This window comes from Palaemon carinicauda, chromosome 8 (assembly GCF_036898095.1).
Source record: "Palaemon carinicauda isolate YSFRI2023 chromosome 8, ASM3689809v2, whole genome shotgun sequence".
NCBI lineage: Eukaryota > Metazoa > Arthropoda > Malacostraca > Decapoda > Palaemonidae > Palaemon > Palaemon carinicauda.
The window spans coordinates 157,166,742-157,180,393 of NC_090732.1; the positions used below are offsets into that span (position 1 = coordinate 157,166,742).

The following is a 13,652-nucleotide window of genomic DNA, read 5'->3' on the forward strand; positions in this document are numbered from 1 at the left end:
TACGTCGACGAGAGTTGGAGGATCCACCACCGAAGTCAAAGACGGCTGCACAATCGCACCTTGGAGGATAAGTTGCTGCAAGGGGTCCTTGGAGGGCGGACCCAGAAGCCCCAAGGACAACCACACTTGTAACACAGAAGACATAGACAAGGCCTTACCCGGGGAGAGAGGTGGTGCTGCTTCGCTAGGGGAAGGGTCTACGCTACTGCTCTATGGTCTCTCGGAAGAGGCCTAATGAGTAGGAGCTTCAGAGGGAGGTCAGGAGGCGGAAAAAGGGGCCTTGGGTTTTTTCCCTTCAAAGAAACATTCAAAGGAAGAATATCACGCTTTAACTTCTTCTGCCATCGCACAAACATTTCCCACAGGGAAGCAGACCACTCCTGACACTCATTACACTTATTACCACTATCACACCGTCGACCTCTGCAGGCGGGACAAAGGGTGTGGCAGTCTGTGTCCACGGCCGACATGAAGGTCACGCAGGGCCTGCCTTCAAGTCTAGGGCAAGTACGCATGGTCGCAGAAGTCAACACAAACACAAACAAATAGCACTAATGGCAATCCAAAATATAACTTGGTCAGGATGAAGAACGCAATGACCGTTCACCATCCGAGCCAAAAGAAAAGTGAGCTAAATCACCGGTGTGTGAGCGAAGCAGGAGCGGTAGTAAACTAACCCTCCCCCACGCTAAATAGTTCAATGAAGAGTTAACCCTCACTAAATTTTAAAGGCTCGTCATTTCAGCTTCACCAAAAGTAATACCCCTATTAAATAACGTAGGTTTGTATTCCAGTTACGAAACAAATAAAAATAAATCTATTCATTACATATGAATTATAAATGAAGGTTTATATCTTATGTCTGGTGAGTGTGGTGAGTGCAAGTGCTTGTACGTCATTAGTTGGGTGTTTGAAAGCTGTCTAACTCTCGTATACAACTTTTAGTTAGTGTTAAAATGCAGGGTGATTTTTGGGGTCAATTTTGAGGAAAAAGGGTGCTCTTATGACACAGGAAACACAGTATTAAAATAATATTTTCATAAAATAAATTTTTGAACATTCCTACCCGCTGGTTATGTAATAATAGCTTTATGCTTCTGTCCGGCAGAAATTCAAAACTCACAGCAATCGCATAGATATGCCAGGTATACACTAGCGCCACCACAGAGCTAGGTCAAACTATCCCTCCTAGTATCAGATTTTCCATGCCCATAGGTCTCTAGAGGGGAGGAGGGGGGGGGGGGGTTTAAGTTATATAACCAGCGGGTAAGTATGTTCAAAAATTTACTTATGAAAATATAATCTTTAAACATTTAAACTTACCCACTGGTTATATAATAATAGCTGATTGACACCCTTGGTGGCAGGTCAGAGACAGCAACATTACTGGAATTTCACTTAGAGAGTTTAAAACAAAACTAGCTTAAGGGTTCATACCTATTAAGAAAGCTGACTTCACTGGTTCTCTGCATTAATAAGTCTGCTGTCCTTTGAGAACCAGCGATCCACCCAGGGGGCTGAACTCTAGGAGCTGTCAAACAGTGAATAACCTCTATGCTGACAGGACCTCAACTAATACCCTTGTTCCGGGCGCTCTCAAGGAACAAATGACAACCTGACTAAGTCAAAGATTGCGGAAGATTGTCTAACAATTTCCTCCAATCATAAAAATATATAAAAGTTCCAAGAGGGGGAAAAGGGTACTAGGGATTAAGGGAGTGCAGTGGTAGATCCTTCACCTACTACTGCATTCGCTGCTACGAATGGACCCAAAGTGTAGCAGTCCTCATAAAGAGTCTGGACACGTTTTAAATAAAGTGATGCGAATACAGATTACTTCTCCAAAACGTTGTATTCACCATACTTTGCAGAGAACGATTTTGCTTAAAAGCTATAGAAGTTGCCACAGCTCTAACTTCATGAATCTTAACTTTCAGGAGCTTAAGGTCTGCCTCACCACAGTGTGTGTGAGCTTCTTCAATCAAAAGTCTTATAAAATATGATAAGGCATTTTTAGACATAGGAAAAGCAGGCTTTTTGACTGCACACCAAAGAGCTTCTGAATTGCCTCTTAAACCTTTAGTCCTGTCTAAATAGAACCTTGGTGCTCTAACAAGACAAAGAACCTTCTCTGCTCCTCACCCACCAAATCAGAGAGATTAGCAATTTCGAAAGATTTTGGCCATGGGTGAGAAGGACATTCGTTCTTGGCTAGAAATCCAAGCTGCAGGGAGCATATAGCTTTGCCGTTTCTAAAGCCAATGTTTTTTGCTAAAAGCATGAACTTCACTGACCCTTTTAGCTGTTGCTAAGCTTACTAAAAATAAAGTCTTTAAAGTCAGATCTTTAAAAGAAGCAGAGTTCAAAGGTTCGAATCTGTCACTCATAAGAAATTTTAAAACCACGTCTAAATTCCAGGCTGGTGTTGACGTTTTTGAGAGGTTTCGAAGGATCTAAGGAGATCCTGAAGGTCCTTGTTATTCGAGAGGTCTAAATGTCTATGCCTGTAGACAACTACTAACATACTCCTGTACCCTTTAATGGGTGAGGAGGAGAAATTGTGCCTTCTTCTAAGCTCTAAAAAGAAATAGGCAATTTGAGCTATAGAGGTATAGGATGAAGAAAACGGAGTTAGCTTTACCCCATGATCTAAAAACTTTCCACTTGGATTGGCACACCCTGATAGTAGTTCTTCTTGCTCTAGCAATAGCCTTGGCTGCTTCCTTTGAAAATCCTCTAGATCATGCGAGTTTTTCGATAGTCTGAAGGCAGACAGACGTAGAGCTTGGAGGTTTAGATGGTTTCTTGCCAAGTGGGGTTGTCTGAGATCCATTCTCAATGACTAGCCTCTTGGAACATTAACCATCCATTCCAGTACCTCTGTGAACCAATCTCTTGACATCCAGAAGGGGGCTATTAACGTCAATCTGGTTCCCTCGTGAGACACAAACTTTTGTAGTACTTTGTACAGCACTTTGAAAGGAGGGAAAGCGTACACATCTAGGTGTGACCAGTCCATCAGGAACGCGTCTATGTGTGACGCTTCGAGATCCGGAACTGAGGAGCAACAATTCTCTAGTCTTCTGGTTTTTGAAGTTGCGAATAGATCTATGAGAGGGCGGCCCCAAAATCCGCCAAAGTTTCTTGCATACATCTAAATGCAGTGTCCACTCTATGGGGAGAACTTGATTCCTCCTGCTGAGGCTGTCTGCCCTCACATTCTTTTCCCCTTCAATGAATCTTGTCAACAGGGATATCTTTCTTTGATGTGCCCAAACGAGAAGAGTTTTTGCTATCTCATAAAGAGGCCTCGAATGCGTTCCCCCTTGTTTCGCTATGTAGGCCAAAGCTGTGGTATTGTCTGCATTGATTTGTATTACTTTGTTCAGTACTAGCTTCTCGAACTCCTTGAGAGCCAACAGGACTGCTAACAGCTCCTTTTGATTGATGTGGAGACTTTGCTGTTGTTTTGTCCACAGACCCAAAATCTCTGACTTTCCTAGTGTTGCTCCCCACCCAGAGTCCGAGGCGTCGAAACAACACAAGGTCTGGGCACTTTTGTTCCAAAGAGAGACCTTCCTGGAGCCTGTTTATGTTGTTCCACCAACGAAGGCACTCTTTTATTGGTTCCATAAGAGGAATGCTCTCCTTGTCGAGGCTGTCCTCTTTCCTCCAATGGCAATTGAGATGGAACTGAGGGGGTCGTAAATTTAAGTTTCCCCAGACATACAAATTGTTCTAGTGAAGAGAGGGTTCCCTGGAGACTCATCCACTTCCTCACTGAAGAAAACTCCTACTTTAGAAAGGCACAAAGCCTTAGGAGAGCTAGCTGTATTCTTGCAGGTGATGGAAAAACCTGAAAAGTCAGACTGTGAATCTCCATCCCCAAATAAAGGATCTTCTGGGAAGGAATCAATTGAGACTTCTCTGAATTCACCAGAAGTCCTAGCTCCTCTGACAGACTCATTGTCAGACGTAAATCCTCCAGACAGCGATTGAGTGAGGGGGCTCTTAGTAGCCAATCGTCCAAGTACAAGGAGGCTCTGATGCCTCTTGAGTGGAGCATGCTTGCCAAATTCATCATGATCTTTGTGAAGACTAGAGGGTGGTGGTGAGGCCGAAGCCTAAGGCCCCAAAACTGGAATACTTCTTTCCAGAGGTCTAAGGATAGGACTCGACAATATGTCATTACAGGCACACCCTCTATTTGAGGGGTGGTGCTTAGCCCAAAACAAAGAACTCAAAACTGGACAACTTCCTCCCATACACGAACCTCGGTAGCTTGAAATTCGGATGGATGAGGAAGTAGAAGTAAGCATCCTGGAGATCTAAAGAGATCATCCAGTGGACCTTTGTTTTTTACTGCTGCAAGCAGAGTCTTATGAGTCTCCATAGAGAGGTTTTGTCCTCTGGACGAAGCTTGAACAGTATGTGACTGACGTTGGACGTCACAGTTTGTTTGACGTTCGACGTCACGAGCTTGTTGCTCGACGTCACGTTCAGCTTGACGTCCGATGTCGCGTTCAGCTTGACGCCCAATGTCGCGTTCAGCTTGACGCCCAATGTCGCGCTTAGCTGCCTAGCGATCGTCGCCGCGCTTGGAAGGTAAACGCTCTATGACACACTTGTCTGTTTGATGTCTGGTATCAAGAGAAGACACTCAATGGGATATAGAAGCCTTATCACGCTGTTCAAAATTAGCTTGTTGGTAGGCCGCCTGTGCGATAACGCGTCCTGAAAAGAATCAGGACGAACCAATGCTTTTCTGACAGCAGGCTGATAAGACTGCATAAAAGATGAGAGCCGTTGCTTCATGCCAGCAGCATAGTCCAACTAGGATCAACATTAGGTGACACCGGTGTAGAAAACTTTGATCGCAAACTTGCCTTCATCGCTTACATCACGCTCCGCATTTCAGCAGAAGGAAAACAGTCTGGCGGAAGCGGCAGTGCCTGTACCATAACACCAGACTCAGGTACAAGATCCTTATCAGTCTGAACTAAAGCTTTGCCAACTTTTGACATCCTGACAGGCCGTATACAGCATAAAAGGGGGGACTGCCTTCTCTTACAAAAGCTCTAATGCACTTCCTGCTGTTGCAGCTGAACGTGCTGCTGCACCAACATCTGCAGTTAGGTTCTTTATGCTGCATTGAGGACGCGCTAAAGCACTGCTCTATCAGCACTGTCTTTTGACTTTACTTTTCTCAGAATGATTTAATGTTTATTTATTCTCATCATTTATTTATTTCCTTATTTCCTCTTCTTACTGAGCCATCTTTCTCTATTGGAGCCCATAGGCTTATAGCATATTGCTTTTCCAACTAGGATTGTAGCTTGGCTAGTAATAATAATAAAATAATAAACAGAGACTCCTTTGCAGTCTTCCTTAGCGAAAAACTCTGAAGGCGGAATGAGGAGCAGCAGGTACAAAATAAAATGGAAACTCTTCAGAAAACTCTCATGAGTTTCTGAAAGTTACTCCCTTCCTCCTACAAGTCTCTAACCTAGGTAGAGATGTCTTGTTTCCTAGGAGTCAACTCCTTAATGTTCTGAATTCTGACCTCAATGCTTTAGAGGTTTAATTCTAGCTCTCCCAACCAAGAATTAGTTCAAGCAGGCCTTGGTCTGAGAACATATCTTTCTAGTTAATATTTATTTCTTAATATAGCGCCTGGCGTAACAAAGTTCCAACACTAGAAGCTCATGGTCATGTAGACATCAAGTTTTACTTGATGTAATGAAAGCTCATGACGCTCAGTGCCACATGACTTTCAGAATAATAATGCTTGCGATTAAAAAACGCTCGCGATTCGGACGCAGCTATGCCGATCGCATCTAGTGAAAGCTATATGATCAACGCTCTGTTGTTGTCACGCTCAGCTTGGCGCGAGGCATCACGCTCAGCTTGGCGCGAGGCGTCACGTTAAGCTTGGCGTGAGGCGACATGCTCAGCTTAGCACGAAGGGTCACGTTCAGCTTGGCGCGAGGCGCCATGCTAAGCCACCTGGCGAGCGCCATCATGCTCAGATGCTTGGCACGCGCCATCAAGTTCAGCTCTTTTTAGGAGGTAAGAACATTAAATGTTCATTACCTGCCAAGAATTATTTTAATTTTGTTTTCAGCTTTGCGCCTGATGCGCGATATCGGTTAAAGTTAGAAAACACTTTTACCTCACCTTACCTACGGCGAGGGCGAGCGTTCTGGGGATCGTCAACAGAAAACGCTCGACGGGACTTCTGCTCAGGTCTTATAAGACGGTAAGCGCCAGGCTAAGCCTCTCGCTTCCCTTTGCCGCTCGACTTAACTTCTTACATGGGTCCGGGAGCTTGAAAGAGGTCTAAGGCTAGGATAACAACAGGTCTGAACATATGCACCCTCCACTGTATTGAATAAAATTCACTGCACTAATTTAGCACTAAAAATTTACATTTTTGACTCTGGTATAAAACCAAAAGTATACACACCCGTAGAGGGCTTGAAGTCACTGAATCCCATATAAAATGTAACAAAATATTTAATATAAAATATCAACATATTACATGAATATATATATGAATAAAGAATATATCTATATATTCAAATGAACTCTTAATATTAAGGGGATCCAATAAATGACGAACAGTCACATTTAACAATTGGAACATTTATAAATATTATATGAATAAATTTTGTATTCCAAAAACGAACAAATAAACAACGATCAAAAGAATCGTGAGACTATATTGATTGTCATGAATACTACATCGTATAAAAATTAACTGAACGCTAACTATATTCAATCTTTGTAAACAGATTAGTTAAAGAAATAATACTAAAAGGACCAATATAATTAGAAAACAACATATTCCTTTTATCTAATATAATTTAAAAACTTAGTTTTTAAAGAAAAATGTACTTTTCATAAATATCGATACAAAGAGTATTACTGTAACGATAGACTGAGGACTGCGTAGCATAAATAAACATGAACGCTAGATAATCTTTAAAACAGATCAAAGGTTATCCAAAGAAAGCATACCAAAATGACAAAAATTTTCTTAAAATATCATAATCCTTTTATTTTATATAACTTAATATTTTGTAAGATAGTATTAACTTATCATTCTTTGTAGAAAAGAAAGAAAATGAAAGTCATACTCGAGCTTATGTCAAATGACTGTGATGTCATCGATGAGGCGAGATGTTTACCTATCGCCATATGCTTTCGTTAGTTAAAAAATAGGTTGAAAAATTTCCAATCCTACCTTTTACGCTATAGCATCGCAATAAAATATAAAACAAACACCCAATAAGCGAATGCTCAAACCCGTAACAAGAGTATATCACCAAGGTATTGCTAAAATCCAGATTAAACACAAGTAAATTCCATTTCTATGTAGTCAGTATGGCGGCAGAAGAAAATCTGATACTAGGAGGGATAGTTCGACCTAGCTCCGTGGTGGCGCTAGTGTATACCTGGCATATCTATGCGATTGCTGCAAGTTTTGAATTTCTGCCGTGGACAGAAGCATAAAGCTATTATTATATAACCAGCGGGTAAGTTTAAATGTTTAAAAAAGGAATTCCACTATCATGAAACTACAAAAATCCTATTACCAATTATAATCATTTTCAACATTATTTCAGACATAATGCACTTAACAATTATTGATGCAATAAAGTACACAACCAATGTTTAAGTAATACATTTAAAAAGTCAAAATAAAAATTTGCAAACCTGTAATATATCTAAATAGGCTGCCAAGTATGAGAGGCTTAGATGCTGCAGCAATGTAGAGTGCAGCCATTGTGTTAGTTTCGGATCCCAGTTGACTTGTCCCAATACTTTGCGGAATTTGGCAGAAGTTTTGTCTGAGAACACAAAATTCAATTATTTTTCTTATGTCATGGAAGTAATCTGATGCCTATGAAAATATAGCAGATAGAAAATGCAAGAAAAGTTAATTGAAACGGTCATATATTAAGGCAACTAAATCTCTCTGCTCAATATGTGTCCATGAAATAATATTTTGACTAGCTCTTAATTTCAACCCTACCTTCATATTACATATACAATATCAAAATACACTCAACCTATCAGAACACAAAAAAAAATATATATCTAAATATCATTAAACGGATTTTGAGCAAAGCGAAAAATCTATTTCTGGGTGATATGGCCATGTCATCCTGATGGAAAGTTCCTTTAGGCAGCTTTCCAAGGGATATTTGGCTACAGTGATACTCCCAGAGAATTAACCACAGGTTTCCAGAATTCTAGCTCCTGGCACGAATATCCTTAATATAACTTTTAAGGATATCGCATAATATCACGGGTCGTATTTCTTGATACCACACAAAGCAATCTTCACCACAAATAAAGTTTTCGCTTTGAGGGGGGAAGAGTGGCGAATTTGAAGGGGAGCCGTTATAAAGGTTACCCGAAGGATCCCCTCCCAGTACTACTACGGCATACTATTCCTTGATGCAATTAAGCATGGATAGCCGCAGATAGAGTAGTTTCGGGTGGGGACTTTTGTTACATAGTTGTATACTCCTTTTTGAAAGGAGGGAGGGTCCATCATGACGACATGGCCATATCACCCAAAAATACCGGTAGATTCTTTGCTTTGCTTAAAATTAGTTTTTTTGGGCTCAGCCATGTCGTCCTGATGGAAGATTACCAGAGAATTACTTGAAAGTACTATATCTGTGGGTATGTATAAGTGCCTTTACTTGAGTTCCTTATATGGTCTCCCAGACCTAATATATATGACATTACCGTTGTTTGTCATATCCACTAAGTTTGGAACTAACTTAGGGCTGCCTGCCCCCTGCAGGGAAATTGTCGATACCGACTATAAGGTATCAAAGTTTGTATTTCGTAGGAACAAAGTGGAACTCTTTAGAGATTACCAAGTTGTTCTTACAGAGGTTATACTGTCAAGTATGTTATTTTTAGGAAAAATAAAAGGCTCTGGATCATTTATTCAATTTCATACAGGGCGAATAAGACGCAGATACATTTTATGTATTTTATTTGTATAGACAAATATAAAATTACAACAACAAATGTATCATAAATAGAATTTTTTGACATTTCAACATCTTTGGGTATATATATTTTTAACCTGTAAGGGAAGAAATAAATATAATATGGATTAGGCATAGGTGCTACTCAATATTGTGAAATTATATGATTGATTTCACTTAGATGTTGGATATGTTTCAACACTATGTACGTTTGTTCACACGGCACTGGCGTTATTGGTTAGATTCTACACCTATATAGAACAGTCCGAGAATCACTATAGTGATTTTCATTACTGTAATGGGTATTACACTCAAAGATGCTAATACCTGTTCACCTAGTCTACTGTTAAGTCCCAAACAGTCCACTGTTCATCGCAGCACTAGACGACAGGTTTTATAACACTACCTGCCGCCACCACAAAGTGTTTTATTTCATGCACTTGCTTCGCGTAATGTTTATAGAAGACTCTAGAAGATTTCCACCCAGTATATGAGCGGAGTCTATCAAAGTCCATATGCTGAAAGAAGTTCAACGAGGAAGCAACTTTTCTGGGATCGTGACCTGCAGGTGTACTGTCAGGATCCGTTTTGTGAATAAAGCAGTTGAGTTTCCCCCTCAGTTGTTTTAGGGATAAGTTTTATCCTGAGGTTTCGCCTAGGAAGAGCTGTCCCTCCTCTAAGCCTGAAGTTCTTCAAAGATAGACCTTAAGACACACTACTGGACATAGAGAGACATCTTCCTTCAGAGGGCAGATTCTCCAAAGACCTCACCTTTTGATGGGCAGCTCGTTTTTGGTGATAAAGGTAGAATCGGGAAAGAGATTCAGTTCTCCCTCTTCTGTGAACTGAATATGACCCTCGTTTCTAGATAGGGCCACTATTTCACTAACTCTAGCCCCTGAGGCTATAGCGAACAAGAATATCACTTTCTGCGTTAAATCCTTTAGGGTACAATCTTTGTTGTTCAAGTTTGAAGCATAGTGCAAGACTTTGTCCAAGGACCATGATATGGGCTTTGGAGGGGTTGCTGGTTTAAGTCTAGCGCATGCTTTCGGAATTTTATTGAAGATTTTGTTTGACAGGTCCACCTGGAAGGCGTAAAGAGGTCGTCTAGTCAAAGCTGACTTACACGTACAGTGGTACCTCTGCATACGAATTTAATCCGTTCCACAACCGACATCGGATGTAGAAAATGTTCAGATGTCGAAACAAATTCTCCAATAAGAATACATTGAAATAGGATTAATCCGTGGTTGAGCTCAAAAACCTATGATAACTCCTTAATAAATTGCTACACATAATTTCCCATGAGAATAATGCACACTAAATTAGATAATAGACATGTAAAAAAGAAGAATTATCAAAAAATGATAAATAAGAAACGGGTTTTTAGCATCACTTTACCTTAGAAACTCCAACGCAGGTGTTGTTGGTCTTGCTACGCAGAGAGGAGACGGACGGGCGGAGAGGAGGTAGAGAGGTTAACTACGATAAACGTACACTACCGTAACTTATTCTAACTTACACTAAGTGAACTTTAACATAACTTAGCTTATTTATTTTTTTATTTTTATATTTTATATTTTTTTTTACATTTTCTTTTTTTCTTTTTGATGATTAATTTTAATCACTTTCACTTTCTCCACTTAAAATTGATTGAATTTCTTTCGCTTCACTCTTTGCCATTTTCTTTGCACCACTTCCTTCCTCTTCATTACGAGTTCGCTTCGTAGTTTTTTAAAGAAACTATCGATAGATAGTTGCTTGGTACGGCTTTTCAGAATGTTTCGAAAGTGAGTTAGGCAAACATCATCAAACTGCGCAACTGCACGACAAACCTGCCATTTTTTGGGTGGTATTTGTCGATGAAGTCGACCACGTCTTGATATTTTCCTAACACCTCTTTTATTTGCGCCGAACCTAACACATGTTCTACCTCCTCGATCCCTTCCTCGTCATCACTCATGTGCTCAGACATAGCATGGAGTTCCTTGAGCTCCTCTGTGGTAAGTTCGTCGTGATGTTCGGCGACGAGTTCCGTGATGTCATCTGTGTCGACCTCCAGACCCATGGACTTGCCAAGGGAGACAATTTCCTCTACGTCTTCCGCTGCACCCACCACGGGATCAGGTTCGGGGTTAAAACCCTCGAAATCTCGGGGAGAAACTGCATCAGGCCACACCTTCTTCCAGGCAGAATTGAGGGTCCGTTGAGTTAATCCCACCCAAGCCTGATCTATGATCTTCAAGCAGTGCACGATGTTGAAGTGGCTTTTCCAAAATTCACGCAGAGTTAGGTTTGTGCTTTGCGTGACATTAAAGCACTGCTTGAATAGGTGCTTGGTGTAGAGCTTCTTGAAATTCGAGACGACTTGCTGGTCCATGGGCTGGAGGATAGAGGTGGTATTCGGTGGAAGATACAGCACCTTCATGAACTTAAATTCATCGAAGATATCATCTTCAAGTCCGGGGGGGTGAGCGGGTGCATTGTCAAGGCATAGCAGACACTTTAAAGGCAATTTCTGTTCATGAAGATACTTCTTCACAGAAGGGCCGAAAACTTGGTTAACCCATTGCACAAAGAACTGCCTAGTGACCTAGGCCTTCGAGTTGGATCGCCAGAAAACATGAAGCTGGTCCTTATCCACGTTGTGTACCTTAAAGGCCCTAGAGTTCTCGGAATGGTAAACCAGTAAGGGCTTGACTTTAAAGTCCCCGCTAGCGTTGGCACATATGGCAAGAGTCAACCGATCCTTCATTGGCTTATGCCCAGGCAATTTCTTCTCTTCGGCGGTGATGTAGGTTCGACTGGGCATCTTCTTCCAAAACAGCCCGGTTTCATCACCATTAAACACTTGCTGCTCTACGTAGCCTTCTTCCAGCACGATCCTTTCAAAGTTCTTGACAAAGTCAGCTGCAGCCTTTGTGTTCGCACTAGCAGCCTCTCCGTGGCAAACAACTGAATGAATCCCGGACCGTTTCTTAAATTTCTCAAACCAGCCACGAGATGCCTTGAAATCGTCTGAGGAAGGTTCGGTTGAACTCTCCCCAGCATCACCCCCAAAGCTCTCCTCCTTCAACTCTGTGAAGACGGCGTGCACCTTCTCGCAGATGATGGTTTCGGTGATGGTGTCGCCAACAATCTCTCTGTCCTTGATCCAGATTAGCAGAAGTCGTTCCATCTCTTCTATGATAGGGCTACGTCGTTTTGAAATAATGGTGATCCCCTTAGAAGATTTCACTGCTTTAATGGATTTCACTGCTTTAATGGCTTCCTTCTGTTTCAGGATTGTCGAGATCGTCGACATATTACGGCCATATTGTTTAGCAAGTTCAGTCACGCGGATGCCACGCTCATGTTTTTCAATAATTTCTTGCTTTACGTCTAAATAAAGCATTTCCTTCTTCCTTTTCTCACCACTACCACTACCACTTGCAAAACTAAGCCTTTTAGGACCCATACTTTACGTAAATTACCGTAAAAGGATGCACGTAAAAAATCACGATTAATACAGTACAATAATAGCAGAACGCACAGGGCACAACCGCAAGAAGCCGACGAGAACAGAGGACTGACCCAAGCCACGCTAATTGAGGGTCCCTCCGAGGTCGAAGTGCTGCCTTCTATCGGCGGAAATAAAAAACACATCCGGCGCTATGAGTACCAACTACGCGTACGGGTATTGTTTACTTCGGGTGTCGAAAAAAAAATTTGGGTGTAGAGTAGGAAAGTGTTCGAATTGTACTTCGCGTGTCGAAAAATTCGGATACAACCAGTACGACGAAAATTGCTTACTTTGTGTGTCGAAATAAAATTCGGGTGTAGAGTAAAAAATTTGCTCGAATTTTACTTCGGATGTTGGAAAATTCGGATGTAGATACGTTCGGATGTAGAGGTTCCACTGTAGTTATGTGGAAGCCAGGCCTTGTTCATGAAGGTGGATGAAGAAGGAAAGGCAGAAGTCTATCGAGATTTTTGCCAGTCTGTTTGCTTTGATAAAGGAGACCCACTTCTTCCAAGATGATTCATATTGTCTTCTGGTTGACTTTGACTTGTATTCTTCTATAAAGTCGATGTTGTCTTTTGAGATCCGGAATCTTTTCTTGGCGAGAAAATCATGAGATGTAGGTTTCGGGTTCTCAATGATGAAGCATAGACAGTCGACTTCTGAACCAGTTGGGATAGAACTGGATTCGGTAGAGGAAACAGCTTCAGCTTCAGTTCTATGAGGGAACCAATTGCTCCTGGGCCATTTGGGGGCCACTACTGCTGCTGTTCCCCTGAAGGATCTCAGCTTGTTGAGGACCTTCAGCACGAGATTTGTTGGTGGGAACAGGTAGATATGATTCCATCTGTTCCAATCGAGGGACATGGCGTCCGTTGCTTCTGCCCGAGGGTCCTCGTATGGGGCCACATATCGAAGTAGTTTCTTCTTGTCGCTCGTTGCGATGAGGTCGATCTGCAGTTCCGGGACTTTTTCCAAGATGAAGGAGAATGAGTCTGCATCCAGGGACCATTCTGTCTCTATGGGTTTTTGCCTGGATGGAGCATCCGCTGTCACATTGGGGAACCCTTGCAGGTGAACTGCTGATAAGTGCCATTTTTTCTTCCTTGCCAAGTGAAAGATGGCTAAAATCA

General features: G+C 41.7%; 2 protein-coding genes across 2 annotated transcripts in view; both read right to left on the minus strand.

Annotated features, from left to right (window-relative positions):
* LOC137646049 (mediator of RNA polymerase II transcription subunit 23-like) overlaps positions 1 to 13,652 on the minus strand; it is a 714,542-nt gene that overhangs the window by 310,913 nt on the left and 389,977 nt on the right. The window lies entirely within an intron of this gene.
* The window catches only part of LOC137644756 (KAT8 regulatory NSL complex subunit 3-like), a 129,920-nt gene that overhangs the window by 39,769 nt on the left and 76,499 nt on the right, over positions 1 to 13,652 (minus strand). Inside the window, exon 7 of the mRNA XM_068377653.1 lies at positions 7,720 to 7,853. Coding sequence (XP_068233754.1) covers positions 7,720 to 7,853 — 134 coding nt within the window. The remainder of the gene's footprint in view (positions 1 to 7,719; positions 7,854 to 13,652) is intronic.